The sequence below is a fragment of the Misgurnus anguillicaudatus genome, chromosome 9, assembly GCF_027580225.2.
Source record: "Misgurnus anguillicaudatus chromosome 9, ASM2758022v2, whole genome shotgun sequence".
NCBI lineage: Eukaryota > Metazoa > Chordata > Actinopteri > Cypriniformes > Cobitidae > Misgurnus > Misgurnus anguillicaudatus.
In genome coordinates this window covers 4,796,081-4,824,037 of record NC_073345.2, presented here as the reverse complement: position 1 = coordinate 4,824,037, position 27,957 = coordinate 4,796,081, and the positions used below count along the sequence as shown (strand labels likewise).

Below are 27,957 nucleotides of genomic sequence, written 5' to 3'. Positions count from 1 at the left end.
AATTCTTCATCAGCAGGTGGAGAGGAGGCGGTTCAACCCCCCGACTTGTATCTTCTTAAACAAACATCTTGACTGAAATGGCGTCAGGTACAGATAAAGCTATAAACTTTAGCTTGGCTATTTACAACGAGAAACCAGTGCAAGCTTCATCTGTCCTGTTCTCTGAAGGCTAACCCAACATTTCTGGAATTGACTTTAATGTATATGTTGAAACATGGCACACCTACTGACTGAATGAATAAATTATTATCATCCTATAACTATTACAATATTAAAATTATAATATAATTATTATGTAGCTTATACCGATGTCGATAAACATGTAGGCTATTCCTCTTCCGATGTAGCATCACTCATCTTCATAAAACAGCATACCGTCACACAACGATATATTTGACGATGTGATATATCATAAGGTATGTTCATTCGGCAACACTATCCGTTAAGGCTAACGGATTAGAGAAATCCCTCAGAAACCGAGCAGCACCATGGACAGATCCCAACACATAAGCCCATGTAACGTTTATATACGACATCCAATGTGTGCGCTAGATTCGGCAATCGATATCATATTCTTACCTTAAGGGAAGATGGGCGATTAGAAAAGCCCATAGAAATAGCTTGACTGTGATCGTGGGTACGGCCATTGCATTCAGGCATTCAGATAAATGAAGAGAAGCCATGATCACCATCTTCCTCTCTCTTCACGCAGATGGACGTGTCCCCTTTATTTACTGCCTTTCTTCGCTATGACACATAGCAGATCGCGGTTGCTTTCGCGTCTAGAAGCCTTTGCCGTAACGTACCGCGATGCAATGGAGCTCTCGCAAAATAACGCAACCAAACGGAGACGAGTTTCCGGTTATATGTGAGCAATGCGCAGAAAATAAACGCGAATAATAAACGTGATCTTCCTGGGTGTCTTTATATCCAGTATTTCTGACAAATGTTTGAATGCAGCTGTTTGTAGGGTCAGATGATCTGATGCGCGCAGCGGCAGCACACAGCAACACATGCGTGGTAGAGATCGAATCAAAGCTCACGAGCTTCTATTAATAAAACCTTTCCGCTGCATTCAGACGCTATACAGTAACATGCGCGACTGAATGCTTTAGGCATATCCCGTTGTCATTTTTAAGATGGAGTATGCACCTGGATTTGTTAAATAAATTGATTTAACAAATCAATGGTGATTGTGATTGGATTCTGTGTCCATCTGGAATATTTTTGGCTGTATATGTAATTTGGACTAGATTAATATGACAAAGAAACAAACAAACAAAAAATGTTAATTGTGTTATTAATGACGTGGGATAAATTTAGTTCTGTATTATCTGTAGTTTGTTTACGGTTGCCAAGCAACGCGACAACTTTGTGCTTTGATGCTTTGAAATGGAATTTGACAATCGAGCAAAAGTGCATTTTGCATTTATTATCTAAATAAAATAATGTTCCTTCATACAAATTGTTATTATGTAGATTTTAGATGTGTTATGGGGAAAATACTGTAGGTTACAATAAAACATTCGTTATATGATATTATTTACTAGCTGATGAGGTGTACAGTATTGTATGTACGTTTGAATTATTTTTAAAGTGAAGATTTCTGTTTTATATAACTGTAATATAATCTGTTATAAATAATATAGACGAAGTTAATGTTCCGTGTGATTGTGTGTGTGTGTGTGTGAGAGAGAGAGAGAGAGAGAGAGAGAGAGAGAGAGAGAGAGAGAGAGAGAGAGAGAGAGAGAGAGAGACCGTCATGCGTCACAGGAAGCTGTCATGCGTCACACGATGAGGAATAAGAAGAGCATGTTAATTACACGTGATTTACCAAATGATCGCTGTAAAGCCTACAGAAGTCACATATTAGTCCAAGTGATGTACAAAAACAAGTCGTAAAGGCTATTAATGTGAGGGAACTCAGTTTCAGTACTATACATATGTAGCGAAGCATAGCACTTCAGCACCACAGATGAGCTGTCCATGGTGCTGAAGTGCTTCACTTGGATTTGTAAAGATTAGTTTAGAAATATATGTGGGTAAATAGATACAGATAGACAGACAGACAGACAGATACATTTTTATATGTCCAAATTCCAACTGAGATTTTTTATGTGTCTCTCTAAATTGTTTTTATAAGATATTTAGCTGTAGGGATCTTTTTATTGCCCCGTGCCAAACACCCCCGTAGGCCTTCTTTTAACTTGCAAGGCACAGTCAATTTAAAATGAGTGGAAAAACAAGCTTGAAGTTAGTGAGAGATCATTTAATGTTAAAAACATGCATCTCTTGTGAACAGAAATCTGCTTGACTATGTCCATTGGCACAGATAACCAAAAGTTAAAATATGTCCTTATCAGCAAATGTGGAGTCTATTTGGTATGTATGGTGGAATAGCATGTTTAATTTATATCTGACATGAGTTTTCTATGTCACTGGCCAGCCCAGTCACATGAAATTACGTACCTATAGACCATTTCATCGGGCGCATGTGCGGTGACGCGATAAGCGTCTGGTCTTTATTTTCCGGTTTCTGTTTGTTTAATGGTCTGACTAGTTGCTAAACTGAACTCTTAAACAAATACCTAGTCGAAAATAGCAAATGTTTTGGGTTCCTATGTAATCTATATGTTGTTTATTTTGCTTGTTATTTAATAAACTACTTTAAAAGGACTTTGTTGTTATTTATTCTTCGCAGAGTTTACAGGAAGATACGTGATGACCATGAAAGCCGCGTGTTTATGTTGTTACTGCTAAAACCGTCTATAGTCACGTAATTTTTTTATTATTTTCGTAATACTGTCACGAATTTCCGCGTTTTTCGTGATTGTATCACGAATTTCTGTTTATGTGTCATTGTCACGTATTGGTTACTCAACTGTTTTGTCCTATTTTCTTCACATTTTCGCATCGGTTTAGGGTTAGATTTACATAAAATCCTCACCCAAACCCAACTCTAACCCTAACACCAGGTGACAATGTTTAAAAATTGAGAAAATATCAAAAGTAAATACAGAAAAAAATAATATAAAAACTAGGGCCGGGACTTTAACGCGTTAATTAAGATTAATTAATTACACAAAAATGGCGCGTTAAACATTTTTTACACATTTTAATCATACTTATTTTTGCACCGCGGAACATTTCTCATTGGATGAGTTTCGGCGGACCGAATATACTGGAGCACCAACTAGCGTTCATCATGACTGCAGACAACAACAAACCACAGTGAACATGAACGAAGAAGCTGATGAGATCGCTTTGGTTGGCCCCGTGGATGGGAATTTTTTTATAAAAAATGAACGAATGGAAGCGTCGATAAGAGCATGGTTGTGTGTAAGCTATGCAACAAGGAATTTGCACATCACCGCAGCACAGCGAGCCTCAAGTATCATCTCAATGGAAAACATATAGCAGCTAGCGTGGATGTTAGCCCGAATGTTACAGCGACTTGGTTGAACAAAAATAAACAATATTTTGTTGCTTAAGCTTATGTATTAGGGTGGCCATTCGTGCCAGTGTTTTCCGGAAGTCGCATTGGTCGACTGCATACGTCATCAAGGCCCTAATAAAAACTATAAAACTATAGGTACATAATTTTCTAAGACTGGGTAGCACTGGCATGCATTTAAGTATTATTATTTATTTATTTATTTATATTTTGCATATTGTATTATTCTTATTATTATTATTGTAATTGTTATTATTTTTTTTATTTGTACCACTGATAAAAACAGCTCCTTTAAATAATCCTTAAAGTGTTGCTTAAAGTGCCCATATTATGAAAAACTCACTTTTTTCGGGGTTTTGGGGTGTTCTTTTGTGTCTCTGGTGCTTCCACACACATACAAGCTTGGAAAAAAATCCATCCATGCTGTTTTGAGTGAGATACAGGTTTCTGAACAACAGACTATATATCTATATTTCATAGATTATATGCATTTGTGGACAAAAATGGTCATTGGATGTATTATATTAGATGGTTTTCATGGATTATTCACACATCTGAAACAGACTGGATTCGACTTGCGATCGTATATCAACACAAAGGTAAGAAGTCCTGTTTATATCTGGACAAAATACTACATTTATTATGCTAGAGCATCTGTATCTCAAAACAGAGTCCATACACTAATGCTAAACCCGTAGACCTTTTAAACAATGTATAGTAATACTAATATTATTAATGTTTGTAAACAGTAAACTATATAGATATTGTTAGCAGCGTTAAAAAAACCAATGTCATTCCAACCACAAATTGGTGCGCGTCGAGCGGGTGAACTTGTGTGTGTTTTAGCACAGTCATTTGCCATTGAGAACGAGGTGGCAAACCGCTATGCTAGTTAGTTTGCAGCGTGGTTTCTCCTGCAAAGCCAGTGACCAGCCTAACATACCCCCAAGTCTCTATCACTTTCCCAAGATACAGCGAACCTCTCGCTAGCTTCTAGCAATTAGCATGGTGTCCACAAGCAGTATACATCCCCTGTCGGGTCTAAATTTCTGTAATTTGCGAAAATAATGAGTTTCAAAATGTTTTATAAACGGGAATATGTTAGCGTTGTCCAGGGTAAAACTAGTGTATTGTAGAGACTGCTACATCACAATTTACTCTGGAATCATTGTGTGTCATGAGTTTCTTCTCCTGGAGTGTACTTATTAGTGATATTTTTTGCTTGATTTGTCTGTTGGCAATACATAAACCGTTAATTATAATATATAATAATATACATATATGGTCTGTACTGCTCATGATATCACTGAGCACGCACACATAACGTTAGTAGTGGGGCGTGGCCAAAGGAGCAGCAGCTCATAAATATGTAATGACTAGCTCAAAACGGCACAATCTGAAATGTACTGAAACAGAGGCTACTAGAGATGGGTAACAATCTTTTCCTACAAGCTATTTCGCGCAAACAACTTTTGAAACATGTTTTATGAAACTCATACACCTTGTGGAAAAGCAGGCATAATATGGGCATAATTTGTAAGCAAAGAAATTCACTACATGTCATTGTTTCTAATGAATTAACACATGCATTAATTCTTATTCTGTAATTCTCATCTCATATTGTTTAAATATCACAAGATTACATATTGAACATCTGACTCACTTTTGAAGTTAACAAATTTATATCATGAGAGATGTGGAAAAATATGTCTGGTCAAAAATTGAGTTTTCAAGTGATAAGCTGAGACGTTTTTTTAAGTTTGTTTTCATTAGGTTAAAGTAAAAGACTATTCCTTATCAAAAGACAAAGACATACTAGCGGGTTTATTATTAAGTTAAACCATTTTTTGGAGGCTTAAAGCCACATTCCCAGGGAATGCATGGAACCATATTTCATTCTGAATAAGTGTCTACCAAATAAATGCAAAGCTGAGTCAACATTGACTCAGGCTTTCTCTCAAATGTAATTTTACAAAGGGCACACAGTTTGTTGTTTTAGAGTAAATCCAACAAAAGACTACCCAAAATTTGAAGCAATCAAAATGCAACTTTGTAGCTCATGTTTAAGCAAGCAGTGTCCTCTCACTGACCTCTCTTAAAGATTGGAGGAAATATACGACTAACGAATTACTGTATGTATGTTCTGCAAACTCTACTGTATACTCTACCACAAAAAAATAGTTGTTGGTAAAATAATGTAACAATATATATTTAATGGTCAAACTAAGTTACCATTAAGCCACTGCACTCTGGCTTACCAAATGCATTCATTTGGGATGGTGTTATCTGACCAATGGAAGTTTTTAATAACTCTTTAAAACTGATTCTACTGGATTATTGTTTATGAAATTTCAGTTCATATATGCAGTTTTTTTTGCTGTTCAATCATACAAGACTGAATCAGCCTGACCTCTATGTCTGTGATAATGTTAAGACGTGGTTCAAATAAGATCTCTGCCTTATATGGTACAGTATTAAAAGTTCACAACCCGTTGTGATTACACAACATCGTCGGTCATGTGCTTATAGGGCAATTGACATACCTCCTTAATCTTTCTGGGATGTGGTGTATGTACGTGTACTATGTAGAGTTCTTGTCAGGAGCAGGAGACGGAAGAACCCAATTGCAGACGGTGTCGGGGTAAACCGAAAACACTTTAATAAATACCCCGAAAAATAAAGCCAGCGTGGGGGCAAAATCACACTGAACAAGACACTTTACTAATGGACAAACTACACTAGACAAAAGACTTCACACTAACTGGACTTGACTAATTTAAACACTATTTTGACACGACGTGAGCTAACATGAATAGTACAAAATGAACCAGAACAGGACCAAGGATACAAAGGGATTAAATAGCAAAAACTTAACAAGATAACAAGGGAGGAACAGGTGATGGGAATAAACTAATGATTAAACAATTAACAGGGAGAACAAGGGGGCGGGGTCAGACACCGGAGGCACATGACTCGAAACACAAGATCATGGGCCTTCACATAAGACATGGGACTGTCAGAACCCAGCCATAATGACAAGACATAATATTAAACAGATCCTGACAGTTCTATCTCTTTTACTGTATGTTTTGTGTTATATGTATAGTACTGTCTTCTGTTATTAATATGAATATGTATAGGTATTACGTTACATTATACAACAGTTCTTTCTGGTTCTCAAATCTGATTGGCTAAGAGGCGTGCAATATTCTACTGATAACGGCACAGTAACCGCTTCACCATTTTGTATCATTCCGCCACCTGCTGGTCATTTTAGTATTAGTGGCTCATCTCTGACTGGAAAAAAAACTGCACGCACGCACACACACAGACGGCACGCGCTGTTTAAACACTCTCCGTGTGTCTCATTAGTTCACTAGCTCGTGAATCAGTGTGTGAATCACAATCGGAAGTTATTATTCCATCAAAGATCAGCGCTCTTGGATGTTACAATAAACTTAATGGGAGTAATGTCTTGTCACATCGTGTGGACGATTAACACTTGGAAAGAGGAATAAACAATTTTCTGGAGCGATCTCTCTCCTCAGAACGCGAAAACACAGTGGAACCGCAGGTAAGCACCACGGCTGTTAAATGTGGACATTGGTCATTTATTTTATCGTGACGTGACTATTAAAACACGTTATGAGATATCGCCACTGATATATTTATAAGCAGCATACAAAAAACATCTTTCTGACACATATAAAAAAAACTGTTTTATATAGTACTGACAAGAACAAAGTCTAATAACAAGTCTAATAACAAGTGAGTGCTCGTATCGCGTCGTGCCTCTGGCCTAATCACAGCCGTGATGATATAGAGCTATATCACACCCCTACTCGAGCAATATTGCTTAACTATATTTCATTTCTCTTGAAAGCCTGGTAAAGTTTCCTTGAGCTGGGGAATGGCCCTATATAAATTAAACATATCATTATTATTATTAATTATACCGACAAAATAGCAAATTACCAGACTTCCTGTGCAAACTACCAAAAACAGAGCACATTTAAATTCATTTAATATAATCATGCAGAGAAACGAGTTAATTGCCTGGACGAAAGAAAGAAAGAAAATTCTGAAATAATTTTTTTGAATATTTCATATGTTTTACAGATTATTTTGTATTGTTTCAAAACTGTATTGTGTGTTTCTTGGGCATGTTCTGAAACTGTGAACTACATTTTTATTTAACTCCAGAAAACAAAGGCCCACGTAAGGGGAAAACAACACGACATAAACTGATGACAACATCAGACAGGACAATGATGTGATGAAACTCTATTACACAACTACATGGGACTTGACAGAACTTGACTATGACAATTATTTGTAACACTCAAACAAAGCAGACAAACCAAAATGATTCAGCACAGAACACAGCACACTGGGGCCTTAAATAAGAAACCTAAACAAAATAACGAGGGAAGGACAGGTGATGGGAGTTAACCAATAATGAACAAGAAAAAAAGGGGGGCAGGGACAGAGACAAGACACGGCAGCATGCAGTCTAATCAAAAGGCCATGTGCTACCACACAAAACATGGGTACCGCCACGATCCTGCCACATGAACTATGAATTACTGTGGCAGGCTGGCAGGATCATGACAAAATGTTTTCATTTCCTGTGATTCATGGTTTCACTATTTGTATCTCTTGGATTTATTTAACAGTTTTCTTTACACCTGAATATACAGTAGCCTCTCTTGCCCCCTTCATTACACAATTATCAATTTCTAATTTGATATAAATAAAAACGTTAATGGTACAGCATGCCTATTAACCCAATGATGTCTTCTGTAAAGAAGAAGAATCTCATGGAAGAATCTAGGCCACATGTGCAAATTAAAAATTGAAATAAGCATTCACATATAAATTATGCAACCATTGATTTCATGAAGTCTTTTGGGAGAACTCTGATGCCTCTCTACCATTATATACACTTACTATGTCTCTGAAGGTGAGTGCAATCTCATGTTCTCAAATTTCTCAGTGAATTAAAGACATGCAAACTCATGTTGACTGTCAGCTAAGAACTATATCAGAAGCAGAAAAGTAAAGTTGTCTATATTTAGCATCATGAATATAACTCTAGACCTTCCTTTACTTTGCCATTGCTACAGTATCAGCTTTCTGATTTTATGACTCATACAGTGTGCCCTATATTACATGGAATATTTGAGAATTATCAGAACTTTTATGTCCCAATTGTTAATTTTGGCTTGGAAACTTCTTTACCACGTCATCATTGTTTGTTTTAGCTACTGTTCAAATGTCCTTTATGTGAAGATTTTGTTATTCAGACTTTTATAAATATCTGTGCATAATAAAAATTGTATTTCATTTTAAAACAATACTAATCTAAATAAAAAGTATACTTAAGTATAGTAAATTTGAATGTTTAAAATGTAATTTTAAATAATTGTTATTTCCTTTTTCTTTTACATACTGCAATGCATAGTGCAACATAGTGACACACAAATGCCTTTAGTCCTGGACTCTTATCAAACATTAATAAGGTCACAGATTAAATATTTAAGTTAATGTAAAACATTCCTGTTCACATTGCCAGCAGGTGGCGCCATGACTGTAACTGAATATTGCCACGTTGATATGTTTAGGCCAGGACCCTTGTCAAACAAACACGTAACGTTTGGGGCATGTCGAACATTGTATGCCTGATTTACAACAGGTTCCTGTTTCATGGCAAAACATAAAACTTTGCCAGGTGGCCAGGGACCTTTAACAAAAGGTCAAGAGTTTCACAATTATCATCACTAAGGCCTTAAGATTAGACTGACCATATATGATATTGATCTGGTAAAAAATCTATTTAAGCAGTAAATCACATTATAAAACATGGCATTTCCTGCTTCCAGCAGGTGGCGCTATGACAGTAAATAATTATTGACATGTTGATGTGTTAAGGCAAAGGCCCTTATCAAAGATGTGAAGTAGGGATGCACAAAAACATCTGTAGTGAGAAGCGATTCATTTATGAAAAGCGTGCGCCTCAAAATATTGATAATCCTGCTAATGTCACTGTCCCACCAGCGGGATGCTTACTTTTACTTTAGTGTTTTCCATGTGAATTCTTAATCATGAAAAATTATAGATCGTTGGAAAGCTCTAAGAATGTAGTTTTAACATTTAATCACAATTTTAAAAAAAATATGACATAGTAAGAACCAGTTGGTAGCACTTTACTTTACAGATCAGTTATAACTGGGTAATGTTATGGTAATATTATTTTTAAACCACATATTACAAAAAATAAATAAACTGTCTGCACACTTGAATACTTAAAGCAAATTTAATCACCAAGCTTTTGGTCAAGCGACCATCCTCAGGGCAACCACATATTACAAGTAATTACTGTGCAATATCCAGACAATAACAATGTAAATTGCATTGATTTAAAGGTATAATAGAATGGTAATAATTGTAATAAATATGTACTTACTGCAATTATAAATGTTCAGGATTTATAATTGTTCATTCATAACACCATCAGGCTGGTGTATTTACAGAGCTAAAACTTCACAATATGTAAATCCTGAACATTTATAATTTTCTGTACCGACACATTTGACAAAGACCATGACCCAAACCACACCCGAAACTGCGCTGCAATAAGACACATTTAAAGTGTCAAAATAGTCTTGGGACTTAGACCCACAGTCCGCCTGTGCCTACTGATTCCCAATCCACATCTGCACTGCAAATGCCGGGCACCTGCATGTAGGACTATGGCAAAACCGCGGATAACCTGGACGTCATGCCAGGTACAGGCAAGCCCAGAAACAAAATATATAACATTGTCCTAGTGGTTTTTGGATATGCAAAAATGTAACATATTGGGGCGGTTTCCCGGACCAGGATTAGCTTAATCCAGGACTAGGCCTTAGTTTAATTAGGAAATATAACTAGTTTTAAACAACATGCCTTACTAAAAACATTACCTGTGTGCATCTTGAAGTAAAACAAAGGGCCCTGATGTATTTTAAGATCTGTAAGTGAAAGTTGTTTTCAGTTTGGAGAGCTCTTAAAAGTGTTTAAGTCTAGGACTAGTCTAATTCCTGTCCGGGAAACCGCCCCATTGTATATTTAAAGGGGAATTCAACTTTGAAATTAATATTTTCTGATTATAATTAGAATCAGGGTTTTTGGCCATCTGACAAAGCAGTTGGACCTGAAAAGTGGTGGTGCCGAGTTGATTTATGACGATTTTAAAAAGTCCATCAACTTGCCAGACTTCTTGAAAGATGACAGGCAACTCTCAGAACATATTTCTGGATCCATTTAAAAGAAACATCTTCTGTAACAAGTTGTTATTTAATAATCATTTGATAATCACTTTGATCAAAGCATTTTGAAAATTCTAAAACAGTCAAAATAATAAGAGGAGGGGAAGCCCTTAAATGACCAACATCTGAAGAAGTTCTAACAAACCCCCTACTGATACTGCAGATTGAAGACAGACAGATGTACACAGCACAGTATTACAACTGCAGTCCCTCTAGGTTTATCATCCATCGTACAACATTTGCCTGCTCTACCATTGCAAAAATGATCAACTTCAGTTGAATTTTTTCAACTGAAGATGCTGGTGTGGAATTTAACTGCTGACTTAATGAAGTTTTCCATCCGATTTTTTACTTCTGTTTCTCTACACCAGCATTCCCCTCATGGCTATACTGTAAATGTCCACTAGTCGCTGGCGTTTAGTCTCTAATGTTTCTGTTCAATTGGAAGTTGTGGTTCAAATCTCACACAGCCATATATGTCAGCTGGTCCTCTCCTGCATCTTGTGTTTGGCTTTGCTCTATAAGATACAAAGCTGCTGTTGTGGCTTTGTGCCTTCACTTGTAAGAGGAGTTATGTATATCGTTCTCCCATTAACAAAGCCACTTAGAAATGTATCCCCAGAAGTGTTGCGTTATTCCCTTACAATCTTCTGGCAGACTGTAAGACACTGTGCTCTTAGGGAAAAGTTAGGAGAAGTTTAAACTTGAGCATTTCATCAACGAGAATTCTTACCATCTGGTGCCTTTCAGAAGATTTAAATCTTTTTCCTGCGGAAATTTCTGAACAGATTCGAGGAGGCATCTTGTCCCAAGGGACTTGAAATGTTTTAGGCCACATCTTGGAACTGCCAGACGTGTGTTGAGTTTAGGCTTGGCGTGGCTGTCTTTGAGTGGGATGTAAGGCAAGAAAGGCCACGTGCTGCACTTGACAGAGAAAATGATGAGGAACATGATGATAGACCAGGCATCACTTCTAAATCCAGAGTAACCATATCAATTTCTGAAACTATACAAAGTATCAAAGCACACATGGGAATATAGAAGATTAGGTTTAAAAGAATTAAGATCATATCACAAACCACATTTTTTTCAAAATACATTGTCACTTATTCGTACAAAAAGCACACATAGAGATCAAACAATACCAGGTAGACATTGCTCTACAGAAAACAGAAATGAGGATTAAAGAATAAATTCAGGGATCCCACAAACACTGTAATCTGGCAATGGGGAGTAATCCAACAAATTCCTAATATCTCTACAGCACATTCTCTCTGCTGGTGTAATACTGTAAACGTCCATGTTCAGAAGGAAAATAGCTTGATGCTTCCAAGTTACAAAGTGTAACTATTGACACTCCCTGATGAATGAGAATTATCAGACATTGATCACACATTTTTTTTGTAACATCATTTGGCTGTGTTCATATGCTCAAAGTTCATACTTGAAACTGAATGTCTGATGTCTTCACTGTAATCACCAGGATAAAACTCTGTGCTTTTCTCAACTTCAGTGTCTCGTGGGAAGGGAGCTGCCAGCAAAAAGATACGCCTGAAGAAGCTGATGTTTCTCAGCCAGTTTTAACAAAGCACTTTTTCGAGCACACCTTTTGAGGTTTGTATGTTTGCTCTCAAATCATAGTGTCCACAATCTAATTAAAGGCCAAAAGTAAAAAAACAAGTCTGGGTAGCGACTGGTGTAATTTGTGTTTTGGTATCAGTGGGTGACTGGGAAAAAATGTCATCAAGTTTGCAAATACTCATCAATTAGAACCTGTAAGTAATCTATCTTACCAGCAGAAACAGCTGGTGCACATATAAGTTTCACTATTTCTTGTAGCAGCGAAACCAGCTGCCATGTTTCATTTTCAGATGGGTTTTCAATTTTGTCTTTAATCAAACTTGGCAACATCTTAAGAAAACACCAGTTTTGATCTGCATGACAAGAAACTTTGTCACTACGTGAACATCACTGGGTTTGTTGTTAGCATCATTACCCAAATATGAAAAATTATTTACTCGCCGATTTAAATCCAGGTAAGTAAACAACTTCTTCACTGTGACAAGATTATTAATGTACTTGTCACTATCACTTAACTTTTTTCATACATGAAAATAATGTCCTGTCATGTCTGTTTTTATTGTCAATTCTGCCACATGTTTAGCACATAAGGAGAATTGTAATTGCATTACTCTCATGCCCTAGGTGTGTACAGATTAAACTTTAAACACCAATGGTAGAATTTGTAAATAAATTACAAATAAACACAGTACATATATACAGATAAAAATATGATATAAAAATACACGTGGCAGAACCAGTGAAATAAGCAACAGTGCAGGTATGATGGGTATTGTGCTAAAAATAAATTAAGAAGAAGCTGTGTGTCAAGTGGGATCACCTGCAATGCAGAGCGCTTTGCGGGTGAGATGGGTGCTGTAAATGTCTTGAAGGGAGGGGAGAGCGACACTAATTATCTTTTCAGTATGCTCTCGATGGTGCCTCTGTAGAAAGTGCACATGATATGGGGCTGGGGCTCTCCTCAGTTTGTAGAGGAAATAAAATCGCCAGGAGAGGTCTTCTGTGATGTGCACACCAGGAACTTTGTGGTGCTCATTTTCTCTACAGTCGCACTGGTGATGGTCAGCCTCACTAGTGCAGTTTGTCTAATTTCTTGCTAATGAGCCCCACCACAGTCGTGTCATCTGCAAACTTAATGAAAATGTTAGAGCTATGTGATTGTGTGCCGTTATGAGTCAGCAGAGTAAAGAGGAGGGGGCTGAGCACACATCCTTGAGGAACCCCTTTGTTCAGTGGGATGGTGCTGGATGTGTTACTGCTGACCCATATTGCCTGAGGTCTCCCAGTCAGGAAGTTGTACAGCCAGTTGCACAACGTGGTGTTAAATCCTTGCTGAACCAGTTTGTGAATAAGCTGTTGGAGGATGATTGTGTTAAAACAAAATTGTTTTGTCCAGCTGAGTGGAGGGCAGTGGCGATAGTGTTATTGGTTGAGTGGTTGGACTGATATGCAAACTGGAAGGGATCTGGAGAGGGGGGTAGGACAGACTTTGTGTGGTGCATGACTAGCTGTTTAAACCACTTAAGGAGGATAGAAGTAAGTGCAACTGGAAGATAGTCATTGAAGCAGGAGGGAGACAACTTGTTCGGGACTGGAATGATGGTAGTGGCTTGAAGCCATGTGGGGACAACAGACTGGCTTAGTGAGATATGGAAAATGTCTGTAAAGACATCTCTCACTACACCACCATGTTGTCAGGACCCAGAGCTTTTCTTGCATTGGTCCTGCTTAGGGATCTCCTCATGCTGCCCAAGGACAGCGTCAACACCTGGTCACCAGGAGGAAGTGTGGTCTTCAGTGCAGTGATGTTTTGTGCTTCAACGTGAGTGAAGAAGGCGTTCAGCTCGTTTGGCATGGAGAGTTACATTTGACACCTCCAGCACTAGATGTATTATTGCTTGTCTGACTTTAAACAAAATCCCTATATGACTGTACAGTGTGCTTACTTTCTTTGTACAGTGGATCTTTTTTAAATGTCCCCCTATCTATATTGCAATATTTGAAAAAAAAACAGTGTTATGGGAGCTTAGATGATCCCCACAAATGGCAGATAAAGTTCATCAGTACACCAATACTTTAATGCCACTTACCTCAATATCTTTTAGATCTTTAATGAGAGGGCTAAAAACTTTGTCTTGACCAAAAGACCTGTAGTCCTCCTCCATGCAAAGCAAAGCAAGCTGCATACGTTCAATGTGTGACCTACTGTATGATGTGGAGGAATGTCTTCAAAATTTGCATATACACAGAGTAATTTGTGCATTTTCCTGCCAGATCCTTAAGGGCTGGCTACTTCCAAAGCATCTTGATAAAGGATTAAGCTAAAGGATAAGGCGTCAGTCTTGAGCAACTTATTCCCTGATAAATATCTTTAATATTGAACCAAACGTTTCTTTAATTGCAACCTTTTGTGTAAAACACTCTCATGGTCCTGTTTTATGTCTTTGGACTTGTTCCTGTTCTGTGTTATTTTGTACTCTTATTTTAAAGTTCTGTACCCTGTCATCCATGATTGTAGTCTGCTGTAGTTCTGTTTTTGATTGGTCCTTGTGTGATTGTTTTCTAGGTGAGTCTTGTTACCTTGTTATCCCTTGAGTATTTATACCCCAGTGTTTCTCTTGTTCTTGGTCAGGTATTGTTTCATTCAACTTGGTTTGTTTTTCCAGTTTCTTGTTCAATGCACTCATCTATTCACTCAATTCATTAAATGAAATTCAAAGATGATCAACAATTATCTGAATAGTAGAGGATGGAAGCAGACGTTTTGATTGCAATTTGAGATAAAATAGAGCAAGATGTCTTAAAGATCTTCTGTTGTAAAATGCTGATAAAATTCCTTCAGGGAGTTTCACACGTGACTTGACACAAATCAACAGGACATGTTAAGTCAAAAAAGGATAGATGGATCCAAACTCAAATGTTCTCCTTTTGTGTCAATAACAGTGAGTTTAAAAAGCTGAAAACAGGTAAAGTACTGCACCTTGTCATACTTGGTATGGCATCTTTACGTGCAACCATATTCTTGCCAGTGTAATGATATAATCCACATTTGACTAAAATTGAGTTTAAATGGACATACGTGCATATTTTACAGTAACTGTGGTCGATACGCGTTCTTCCGATCATTGATTAGAATGCCCAAGTCGCGTTTCATATTGACAGATGAAAACGCTCAGTTTATTAAATAGCCTACGTCTTAGTTAAATACGCTTACTTTATTTAATATTAATTATAAGTGTATCAAATGTCTCTTGCAAGCTATGAAGGGACAATGAATTAATACACTGATATGGTACTGTAATGCTAGACAGCAGGGGCGTCAGTTTGTGTTGAAAAGTGGTGGGGACAAAAGATCAGAAAAAAAACATTAATGCAGGACGGGGAAAATATTGAATAACGGCGCATCAAAAATGGGCACAGCGTAGGCTAGTCAACACCAAGAAAATACTAAACATAAAACCCTCAACAATGTCGACTGCACAGATATAACAGTCCCTGCAACACCAGCTCAACCGAACAGTGCAAAAGCACCAAACCGTAGAAAACAGCAGCGCGTTTAGTCAATGATTGCAATGAATTTCATTACATATGTACAAGAAAACACACCATAAGCATACAACGCAACATATGTGACCCTGGACCACAAAACCAGTCTTAAGCATCGCTTGATTTTTCAAAACATTTTAACCAAACGCCTTCAAAAAGTGGTGGGATGTCCCCAGCGTAAATAACACTATGCTAGACAGATACTTTGTTTGCACAGTCCTACCGTAATTTAGTCACTCCTAGACATACGTCTGGCGTCAGTGGGAACGTTTACCTCGATGAAGGAAAGATATTGTCTCACAGGCTATGTTTATTCGGCTATATCCAGTGCTGATCTTCGATGAAACTTTACGAGACCGGCAAGACGCTTAACAGGCGGAAGATACGTGGCGTGATTGACAGCTTTGACACCAAATGGATATATGTGAAAATCAGATGACATGATTTCACAACTTTTCATTGGCCATTTAGGTATGTGACGCATACTGTATACGGAAATGAACCTGGACATTCAATCCGTCGTTTATTTAGATTTATATTTATATATTCAAACTTATAACTATACAGTCACAATTTGCATTTATATATTCAGACTTATATTTATATACATACATACATATATATATACATATATATATATATATATATATATATATATATATATATATATATATATATATATATATATATATATATATATATATACACACACACACACACACACACACACACACACACACACATATATATACATATTACAAAAAAGTGACAAGATGAAAACCACTATTTTCTGTTACAAACTTTCACATAGCATCTTTAGGTTATAAAAACATAAAAAATTCAAATCCATAACTTGATTTTCAAAGATTTATTATAAAAACAAATTATTTTTTCCACAAAATGCAATAAATTCATGACTTTTTTCAAAATTCTATAAATCTATTGAATCAATATTTAAATGTGCATTCATTTTTGCCATTTTATATTCATTTAGTTGACTAGTTGTACACACTGATTAAAAAATAAACATTAATGGCATTAATCAAAACACTTAATTTATCATATTAGGAACACTGTCATTGCTGCGGTTATACTTGACGTCGTCACTTAACATTTTTCGCAGCGATCAGCTGTGATTCTCGTTGACTTTGAGTAAAATTATGTAAAGTTTTTCATAAGATCCCTTGGGGTCAATGTGTTAGCACGAGAGAAGCTAGATGCTGTCGGGAGAACAAGATGGGAGTTAGATGTTCATGGCTTACATTTCTTTCCCGTCACAGAAAACCATCACAGGTTTATCAAAGCTATTTAAGTATTATTTTGTTCACTGTAATTTGTGGAGCGGATTTATTGCGTTCTGTAAAAAAGGAGGAGTGGCGTTTATTGCGTTTTGGGAAAAAAGGGAGAAAGATGACAGAATAACACGGTGGATATTGGATTTATATACATACAGCTGGGGAAATAAGTGTGAAATAAGTATTTAATTTGAATATTTTTATTTCCAAAGGTGCTATTGACATGAAATCTTCACCTGATGTTGGTGGTAACAACCCAAGTAATCCATACATACAAAGAAACCAAAACTTAAAATAAGTTATATGTAATAATGTGAGATGACACAGGGAAAAATACTGAACACATGAAGGAAGGGAGGTGCAAAAAGTCATGGAAAGCCAGGGCAACAGCAGAAAACTATCAGTAATTAAAAAGCATTAAAAGGTCTGGGCGGACGTCAGAGTTCTGGGTGGATGTGCGAGGCCTGGGCGGATGTGCGTGCTCAGTGCGCGTGGCATTTTCAAGTTACTTCCTTAAGTAAAATTCTCTCTCACTTACCCATCGTAAACATTCACTTGTCCCAGACAAGCGGACAAGAGTAAATGTTGAGCCCTGAAGATTATTGGCCATTTATTAGTAAGTGTTGTAAAATCAATTAAAATTTTACATAATTGTTGGCTTAATACTTTATCTATAAATGTAAATACCAATCAATAATAAAAGGTAAAGTTTACTTCAGAACAGGGGGATTAACTTGTCTTTATTAGATGATATTAGCAAGTTATTGGTAGCAGTTCTAATAGTAATAATATGCTATAAATGCTCTCTAATTGATTTGATTCTCAAATTTAACTAGTATAGCATTATATAGTTTACTTACTACACATAATTGAAACATTTGTCATTAAGTTTATTTAGTAAATATTGGCTTACATAGTCATACTATATATTCAGTTAACAATTAATTATTTTCTTACCCATAGTTAATTATTTAAAGCAACACTGTGTAGTTTCCATGTAAAAATGACTTACAGCTTCCCCATGTGGTTGAAAAGCGCAACAGTGCCTGGTATCAGACACTCTTCTGCAGGCAGGGGGAGGGGCGGGGCTGTGTTTCCTACCCTCCACCGCCACTTTCAGAGTGTGCTTGTAGCAGCTAGGAGGCTGCTCAGGTTCCAGCAACAGTACAATTTGTCCAGTTAAAAGTTGTTCTATCACTGAAATAATTTTAGAGACATTATTTAAAGGTAAAAAACTACATAGTGTTGCTTTAATTGGTAATGGGTAATATAGTCACAGTATTTTCAGTTATTCATTAATTACTGTCTTATTTATGGTTAATAAGCTGTAATTCATTGTTAATATAGTTTAACTATATACTTAATTAATCCTTAATTAATGCCTGATTAATGCATTATTATGGACCCCTAAAATAAATTGTTTTGCTCTCATCTGACCACACTATATTCTCTATATCTGCTCTATAAACTATAATGTAAAATATCCGTCCACCCCACACACTGCTAATGCTTGTTCTCATGCTTATAAAAAAAGTATCTTCAACTGTGGTCAAGAAGTGTACATTTATAAACACACTCATTAAAATAAATCAGCAAACAAACTTACTTTAGAGTAATTTTAGCATTTGCTGACTTTTACACCCAAAAGATCAAATATGCAATTAACTTGAAAGAATCTCTCTCACACACCACTTACACGTGTTATTGTGCACACGTAATTAATGCGCACTTGCTTTTCTTTCCACTATAATCTACTATCTATGGTCTTCTACTCATGGGTATGGCCGATTCCACAGTTTAAGCTCACTCCAGAGACATTAGCCTGCAAAAATCAATCTTCACGGAGAAAGCCATTGTTTTCAGGTTAACATCCTAAGAAAACCTGGGATACAGCTGTGTGAAAGGCAGGATAAATCTGGCAATTGTAAACTTTGATCAAAGTTAAGTTGAGGCACGGAGACTCCAGTTTACAATATGATTTCAATGATGATTGACACATGGCTAAATGTTTAGGTTCCTTTACGTAAAAGTGTACCCGTTAAATATTAGTACTGCAGTAAAAGAGTTTATTTTAACCATGGTGCCACGATCGCTGGATAATTCTGAAATTACTTTTCAGTCATTTGCGATGTTACAGAATTTAATGTCTTCACATATTGACAATAAAGTTCATAAAGTTATACCTCTGTAATTATTTGATTGATTGTGTTTTAGAAGTACTGTATGCTCAAACTCTAATGACAGCAATGTGATCGCTGATGCGCTGGTAGAGAGAGAGATGATCAATATTATTTGAAGTCAGCTCTTAAAGGACAAAATACCCGAGTAAGCTATTACGTGGCTATTATACACATTTTTTCAGGACATTCTTGCCCAGTGGCAACTTATCCACGACCCGGTACTGTGTTGCGACCAGGTGGTTAAGGACCTCTGTTCTAGCTGTCATCAAACGGAGCTTTGATGTGCAGAATCTGTCAAAATGTATACAACCACCCTTAAAGCTTTTTAAAGATGAACACAGCGCCGCTTTGGCCCGAAACCACTAGCAATGATCAGACTAGCACACCCTTTTATCCTAAAATTTTAACGTTTGTAAACTATATCTGACTTGAGAACCGCTGAGACATTAGGAGATGGAAATTAAGCATCAGAATAAAATTTCGAAACGTTATGATTTTCAAAAACAAAATATTCTGGGATCACTCCCAGAAAGAGGACCAAGTAACATTGCCATAACATACACAGAAAGCAAGAACAAGATGCAGAAACAATGCCGTAAGGAGCGTGCGGTAGTGAGGATGCCTGTGTCAATGCAATCAGAAGTTATTATTCAGCTCTTTGACCCAGCGAAGATTCAGCACACTGGACTGAAGCAGAGATCAGGGAGCTCATCATTCTCCGGCATGACAGAACAGCACATCAGGCGCTGCTTATGATCTTGTCATAAACAAACATGCACGCATGTGGTATCTCAAGAGAGAAATCATGGATAATTAGCAAACTTCAGACACTGAGGAAAAAACCTACCAAGTGAAGTACTTAAGAAGTGGCCCACCATATACCACTCACTTATTTCACCCCACTCGCAGTGGCGGAACTAGAATTTTTTTAATGGGGTGGCCAGGGGGTGGCCAAAGCTACTTTAGGGGGTCCATAGTCCATAAAAGAAAATGACGTATAAACATGTATCAAGAAAGCATAAATTAATCTTTTGATCGCATTAGATGTAAACATAATAAGGGTGAATTTTAAATCTGTGAATTTCTTACATCTGATTTACTGTCTGTTAAAGGGATTCACCCAAAAATGAAAATTCTGTCATCATTTACTCACCCTTATGTTGTTCTAAACCTGTATTTTATTTTAATAAACACAAAAGAAGATATTTTGATAAATGATGGTCAGCATACAATTAATGGTATATCCACTGAATTCCATCATGTTGTTTTTATTCCTACCTTCTTTTGTGTTCATCAGAAAAAAGAAATTCGTACAGGTTTGGAACAACATAGGGATGTAGAAATGATGACAGAATTTTCATTTTGTGAACTATCCCTTTAATGAAGCAAAAGATCAGGAAATCTAAACTCCATGATAAACCTTAAACTTACTTCAAATAGCAGAGCTCAACACAAAAGATGTTTGGATTAATCTTTATTTACGAAGATACAGAAGATGTAAAAGTTTTCTTTTTTCTTTTGATATTTAATTGACTTTAATGACAGACAGACTTCAACAGGTTAGGTTAAGACTGAATGCAATAAAATGTTTATTCTTTTAAGACGTACAGTAACCAAATGTTTAGTATGAAAGTCACCAAGACAGCTATTTTGACATATGAGCATTTGTCCGTTTAAGCCAAAACGACGCGAACATGAAGTCGTTTAAGCTCTATCTGTGCACACGCACTATCAGATATGCGCGTCGCGCTTTCAAGTTCAATGTGGCAATCCAGTCGAATTAACAATCATACAGTAGCCTATAAAGATCACGTCAAGAATGAAAACATGGTGCTGGGTTTTGTTGTAAAAAGAATTGGCGATCTTAGACTTTATTCAGTCCACAAGAAAATTACCACACTTCCAGCATATACGGTGAAATCATGTACTATTAGCAATGTACGACTTCACTTACATAATTTTAAAGAGATTCCAAGCATTATGTAGACATTTATCTTCTGATGGTATGAAAAGTATTCGTTAAGTCACAGTAATTTTTCTGACGCGTTTTTGAAAAGACGTCACTGTGGAGAGATTGCAGAACGCGCATTGTATATTTTCTTGGTTTTGTGAAAAGCACAACATTCAGTTTTTATAAACACACAAAAAATGACACTTTAACGTTTTAAATGATGTATAAATAATATCTGCATGTCCAAAATCAGCAGAGTAAGCCAAGTCTCTTTGCTCAGTGACTGAAAAATAAAGAGTTTGCGCCGCGACCACAGGGAGGGTTAATATTCATAATGTTTGTTTTTAACAATGTGCTGGGCTGCCGCATGTCGAAAATAAACATAGCGATTAAGTGAAAGTAGCGCATTAAATTTGGGGTGGCACACGGGGTGGCCAGTGACATGTCAAGGGTGTCCAGTGCCACCCTGGACACCCCTCTGGCTCCGCCACTGCCCACTCGTGTGATCATTTATGGCAAAAACTAATTTTATAAAACAGTTCAGCACTCTAAAATCAGGCATTTTTTACAGTTCATATGACTCATTTCAAGAGAAATTAATGGCATCTCTAAATTCAAGAAATTATTATTCACTTCCATGAGGGAAACTATTCACTTGGTTGTTAATTGAAAAGATCTAGATTAATCTTAATTAAAATTGGTTTTCAACATATGATACATATTTAATTTAACTATGGTTTTAGTTGTACTTCTATAACGGCGCAATGTTCTGTAAACTGGTTTTAATTAAATTCAGACAATATCACAGTTTACGGGGAACATTTTATTACTGTTTCAACCAAAAGCAATTCCCATGCTGGATATCACACAATGGCCTGCACATCGTGTCCTTTCTGTCAAACACATGCAAAACACACATTGTTAATATGCAACACCAAAAAAGAATAACAATTACAGACTGTGGAACTAAAATGCATAAAGGGAAAGTAATTGCTCATGCAGATCAAACTGGCAGTGTAACCTCTCTATGTACTACAAAAGAGAGAATTTGACAGAGAGGAACAGATAATAAGATAACCTCACTAACTTTGGCACCTTTTAAGCTGCACATTTAACAATTACCTATTTTAATAAGTCATTTTGGTATACAGGTAAAGTTTGTTTCTCATACAACCCATATTGCTGGCAATGTAAAACCTTCATTTGGGTAAACTATCATTGGGGTTGTTAACACTTGGTATTAAGATGTGTTTACATCAATCAGATCACAAGTGGACGAGAGAGACACATCATGTTTACACTTTAAATACGTATTTAAATCCGTCCACTTTTGACCGCTTCTGTCCTGAATGTTAGGGGGCGGTCTGTCGAGATGGCGGGCGAGTCTCTCCGCTGTCATTTATGGGAGTTATGATGAGTTTATATGGATGCGAACTAATATTATGTTGGAGTCCACTGCTTGTGTAGTAAGTAAACATGCTGCACAGTGTTTTGTACATGTATATGTTAGAGCTTTCTCTGATATTTCAGCGCAATTGTTGAAATAGGATCGCGCAACTTTCACACACTTGCAAAATGAAACTGCGGAGATCAGCTGCTTTAGTTTTATCAATGAAAGGCTAAAAATAGAGCTGTTCACTGTGTTCGCACCAGAAGTCAGAAAAGACCTACGTAAAACATTGTGCTCAGTAGCTCAGATTAGATAAATGGGCGGAGAGAAGGCGGTCGCGTGTGGCTGTTCGAACACATTCAACCACATGTGCGTTTACACTACAAAAGCAATCCGATCGAAAGGATTTTCAACTACCTCTGAATGTGGTTGAAAGTGAATGAAAGTGGACGAGCTCAAAACGCCTTGAACACCGTTTACACCTGGTATTAACGTCATCCAGTTGTGATCAGATCGATGAAAACGCATGTTAATGCCAAACTGCCTCATTTATTTTTATGAAAAATTCCACTTTATTTTAAGAAAGAGAAACACCCCAGGGTTGGCCAGTGACAGTTAATAGTGACCACATCTGTGAAGCTCTAAAAATAAACAGACTTACACCATTAATGCAACACAAAGTAGACTCATAGCTTAAAAATACATGAATATAATGTAAATAAAACACAATAGCTTTGTGTAGTCTTGTTAATCACAAAAAATAGTATTCCTACATTTTGCTTACTTTGACGAAATATTGCTCCTGCACATATCACTGTATCTTTCGATTGGAGTGTCCACTAGAGGCACTGCAGGCGCTTGTTTTTTCTACGTTTTGATGCGGCTTCACTTCAGGCAGGGATGGGGAACTGGCGGCCCGAGGGCCGCACAGGGCCCGGGGTAAATTCTTATACGGCCCGTTGGACCATATTATACTTCATCAAATACTTTTAAAATGATGATTTTTGCATTAGGACGTAAATACTCCCAACCAGGAGGGGGCGCTAGGTCCCGTGGACCGTCACAGTAAGCATAGTCCCGTGTTTGGGCTTATGTGAAGAAGAGGTCTTCACAGGTCCGAAAACCCGAGGTCCGACCCGAGACCCGATCAGGTTTTGGTCTAAAAGTTTCATGCATGGTCGGACACGGGGCGGGTACAATAATAAATAATCTCGGGTTATTTAAAATGAATGTGTTTTTGCCGAACGGACTCGAGTAGCCCTGAATTCTCGCATCTGTGTGTGTCAGTGTCCTTTTCAAACCTCTCCTCTGTTTGCCAAGAGCGCTTGCGACATTGTATGGCTGGCGATAGGTACATTTTTGTTGAGTCAGACATGTCAGATAATTTTAAATGTACGTTTTAGCGCTTACATTGGTGTCATCGTCACATAAACATATGGAGCAGCTCACCAAATTGGTTGCGAGGCAACCGGGGCTGCAGACACAATGCACAAACGTCAGTTTACATTCGGGTTCAGTCGGGTTACAAACAATGTCACTGGTTTGGGTGACGGATCGGATTCGGGCCAGAATTGCTCTCAGATTTGAAAGGTAAAATACATTGTTAGTACCTTTATTTTTTATATTTTGTTTTGAATTTATGTATTATTTATTTTAAATAATTTTGTTCTCTGCAGGTGGGATGTGAAACTCCTCTATACTAATTTAAAAGTGGCTTGCTTGTTACAAATGTTAAAGCAATGCAGTTAAGAAGTTTTATCTGAAATGCTTGTCCACTGAAAATAAAGTTATGATTTAGAATTAGCATAATTGCTAAGCTTTATAGTTAAAATCGTTAAAGACCGGATCATTGTATATTGTGGTTTCTTAACAAAGGAAATTAGGAATGATGTAAATTGTGTGTGTGGTTCTTGGTATAAAGGAGAAAAATGCTGGCCCTCATCATTATCAAAGTTGCCCATCCCTGATTTAAGGTTACAAAGCAGACAATACTGAATATTATTGGCATATATTCTTCAGTTCATGCTTGTGTGGTGGATTAAAGTCTGATATCTTTACTGTCAGGATTGATCCTTTGTGACATACCCGAACAAAAATGTTTTTTTTTACAGGCCCCTTACAAAAGGGACAGTAATGATATAAATTCAAAATTCACTGTATGTTCTATTAATGAGTGTTATTAATACATGCGTGTTATTAAAGATGCCTAGGCATGTCGTGTATTTGTGTGCACACTCAAAACAAAACAAAAAACAATTTTTTAAAACATTTCATTTCGATTTAAAACAATTGATGCTGTTTCTCTTTTAATCACAGTTGCATTATTTTTAACTGTCTTGAAATTGTAACTTTTTGGCTCAACTCAACGTTATAATATATAGGGGTGAATTACCAGACAGAGATTAGTGCCCTCACTTACCGGACTACATAACCCATAATCCTTTGCACCCCATTATCCACCATCTTTGATTACAGTCTTCACCTGTTCACCATTAACGGGACTCCATACTGTATTGCTGCATCCGAAACCGCCTACTTCATACTATATAGTACGCGAAAAGCAGTAGGCGAGGCGAGTAGTATGTCCGAATACATAGTACTCGAAAAACAATATGCGAAAAGTACCCAGATGACCTACTACTTACGGTTAGATTTTGCAGTGTGCATATGATGGACGCTTCACTATCCCATGATGCCCTGGCAGAGGAGTTATCCAACAAAGAAGAAGAGGCATGCGGCTGTATTCGCGCTGGAATTACATGACGTGATGATGACATATGTCACGTGATGTAGCAACATGGCGGATGTAGTACGTCCGAACCTCATTCATACTACCAAGATTCATACTATACAGTACCTAGATGTTGTATTTAAAAAAAGTTCTAAAATTAAAAAAATCCTTTAATTTTTACTGTCTTTTCTTATAGTTAATGTATTAATTGTATTAATTGTGTAAACAAGACTTTAAAGGTAAAAATACCTTAAAATATTGTGTCTCACCAACCAATAAATTTAGGCTCCACAGACTACATTTTTTTTAGCTAAAATTGCTTAAAATTCCATGTGATACCAACCAATAAGTTTAAGCATTACAAACTAAAATAAATTAACTAAAATTTAAAACTCCATGGGAAACTTGCTTAAAAAGAGGGACGCAAAAATGATGGTCTATACTTTTTAGTAAATTCAGCCAGTGGCGGCTGGTGACTTCTTTTTTTGAAGCTCACGATGCGAAGTTCGTCACAACATGTATGTAGCTTGTCATGTGTGTGGTTCATCATTTCAAAATATGTGTTCGGCGCTTTGAGAGATCGTGTGTGCATCACGTGTCATGCCAAAATAAGTTCCTGCTGCCTTGAACTTGAACTTGAAAGGAGACGCTCGCGTGTGCCAGATATTAGCACAATCTCATGCGTAATCAGAGTTTACTGTTAAGTGAGTGTCTTTCGTGTATTTATGGAACGCGAGCGTCTCTTTTATCATAAACGGTTTTGACGTGTCTCCAGCAGGCACTTATTTTGACAAAACACGTGAAGCACACAGGATCTCTCCACACGCATGACACATATTTTGGAAAAGGGAACCACACACACGTGACAATCCGAACACTTATTATGAATTAGCGCATCCTCGGAAGTGCAGTCACGAGCCGCCACTGAATTCAGCGTCTTATTTTTTACAGTGTAGGTCAAACCCATAATTTCTCATGGCAATTACAGGCCCATATTGATTCTTTTCCTTTAAGGCTTTTTTGATTACTTTGGAAATGAAACACAAGGTCATTTACAAAGTTATACCCTGTGCATTTATTAAATATTTGAGATAATTTAATTGTTTTAACGTACCACAAAGTGTTGTTTTCTTAGCTCCATCACTCTAAGCAATGTCAGCAGTTATTTAGAAATCTATTTCACTTCTTGATAGCTGCATATAGGACATTACTTAACATTCTTATATGAAAAACCTATTTTAAGGATCTCAGCAAAATTATCCAGTAATTCAGTTAAAGTTTTCAGGTTAAACCTTTTCTTTTAGAAGCAAAAACAGAACATCATAACTAATGTACTGTATGGTGCAATCGATCTTTAGGAGGAGAAATGCTGAGGAGATGGATTTTTCACCTATATGTTAGTGCTGATAAATTATTTACAGTTTCTCCTCTTGGTGTCATTCTGGGGTAAACCTAAGCCCACAAAAAGAAAAAGAAAAATGACCATCAGTAATTAATTTCAACTTTGTCAAATCTCACAGTTCTACTCTCCACAGAACTAAACAATTTTCTTTCAGTGCCCAACTGACATTTTGATCAATTCAATAATCTTGTCTCTTTTTTCCACTCCACACAGATCCGTTGAAAAGGGTGTCCTATAAAATACTATCACCTTGACATATTTACAAAACGTGAGTGGCAAATAAAGCAAATAAACAATATATGATATTCTTTTGAATGCATGGCTCCATAACAACAGAAAATCAGTAACTGATTACCAAGTTTTTAGTAGAAATCATTTTAGAACACAGTAGGTATGATAAATTCAAGATGTCTTAATTTTTTTAAACATTTTATATAAAATGTATGTACTGAACAGAATTTGCAAAATGTGTTACAATCCCATTTCTGTCTGCCTGTTTCCCTTTGTTTTCCCTGTCGTCGTCACTTGGACCCAATATCCCACAATCCCTAACTCTTCCACTCCTCCATCGTTTGTTGCCATCACACCTGCCACTCTTCACCCTCATCAGTTCATCATTTAAGTCTATTGTGTTCTCAAGTCTTTGTCCGTTTTAAGCCTGGGATACACTGCACGATTTTTGTCCCAGATGAAAGATTGCCATCGTGAAACAATCAGCACAATTTCTGTGATTGTGGCTCTTCATCAGTGGTCCTATGTCGTACAGTGAGAGAGGTTTAAAGACGTCCGTTTTCCCAGTCTTGTGTCCAAAGGGACGACCGGGGACTGTGTCTTCATCGTACAGTCTACATGCTTGTCGTTACTCTGCTGATTTTTGGCATACAGCTTTTCGCAAAATTAAGAAAATAAACATGTTGTGTGTTCAGTTTTCTCTCCCTCAGTGAACTCCTTTCAGAAACGCGTCAGAAAAATGAACTGAAACTTGACAAATACTTGTCAGACAAACGAAAGACAAATGTCTACATAATGCTTGAAATGTCTACTTTTAAATTTTTACACTACTATGTAAAATGATCAGTGGAATAGACAGACTTTTAAGAATGTCTTTATTTTAATG

The 27,957-nt window shown here is 36.9% G+C and overlaps 1 protein-coding gene across 5 annotated transcripts in view; it reads right to left on the bottom strand.

Moving 5' to 3' along the window:
- gabrg2 (gamma-aminobutyric acid type A receptor subunit gamma2) overlaps positions 1-6,013 on the bottom strand; it is a 70,774-nt gene extending 64,761 nt beyond the window's left edge. Inside the window, exon 1 of one of the 5 annotated variants that reach the window (XM_073871051.1) lies at positions 5,998-6,013. Coding sequence is in view for 4 of the 5 variants with exons in the window: in XM_055180205.2 (XP_055036180.1) it covers positions 580-692 (113 nt within the window). In the remaining variant the exon portion in view is untranslated. Of the gene's footprint in view, positions 1-579; positions 1,134-5,997 lie in introns of those variants that run through there. The other 4 variants (XM_055180205.2, XM_055180206.2, XM_055180207.2 and 1 more) reach the window with 4 other exon arrangements.
- Between the last annotated feature and the right edge of the window lie 21,944 nt (positions 6,014-27,957).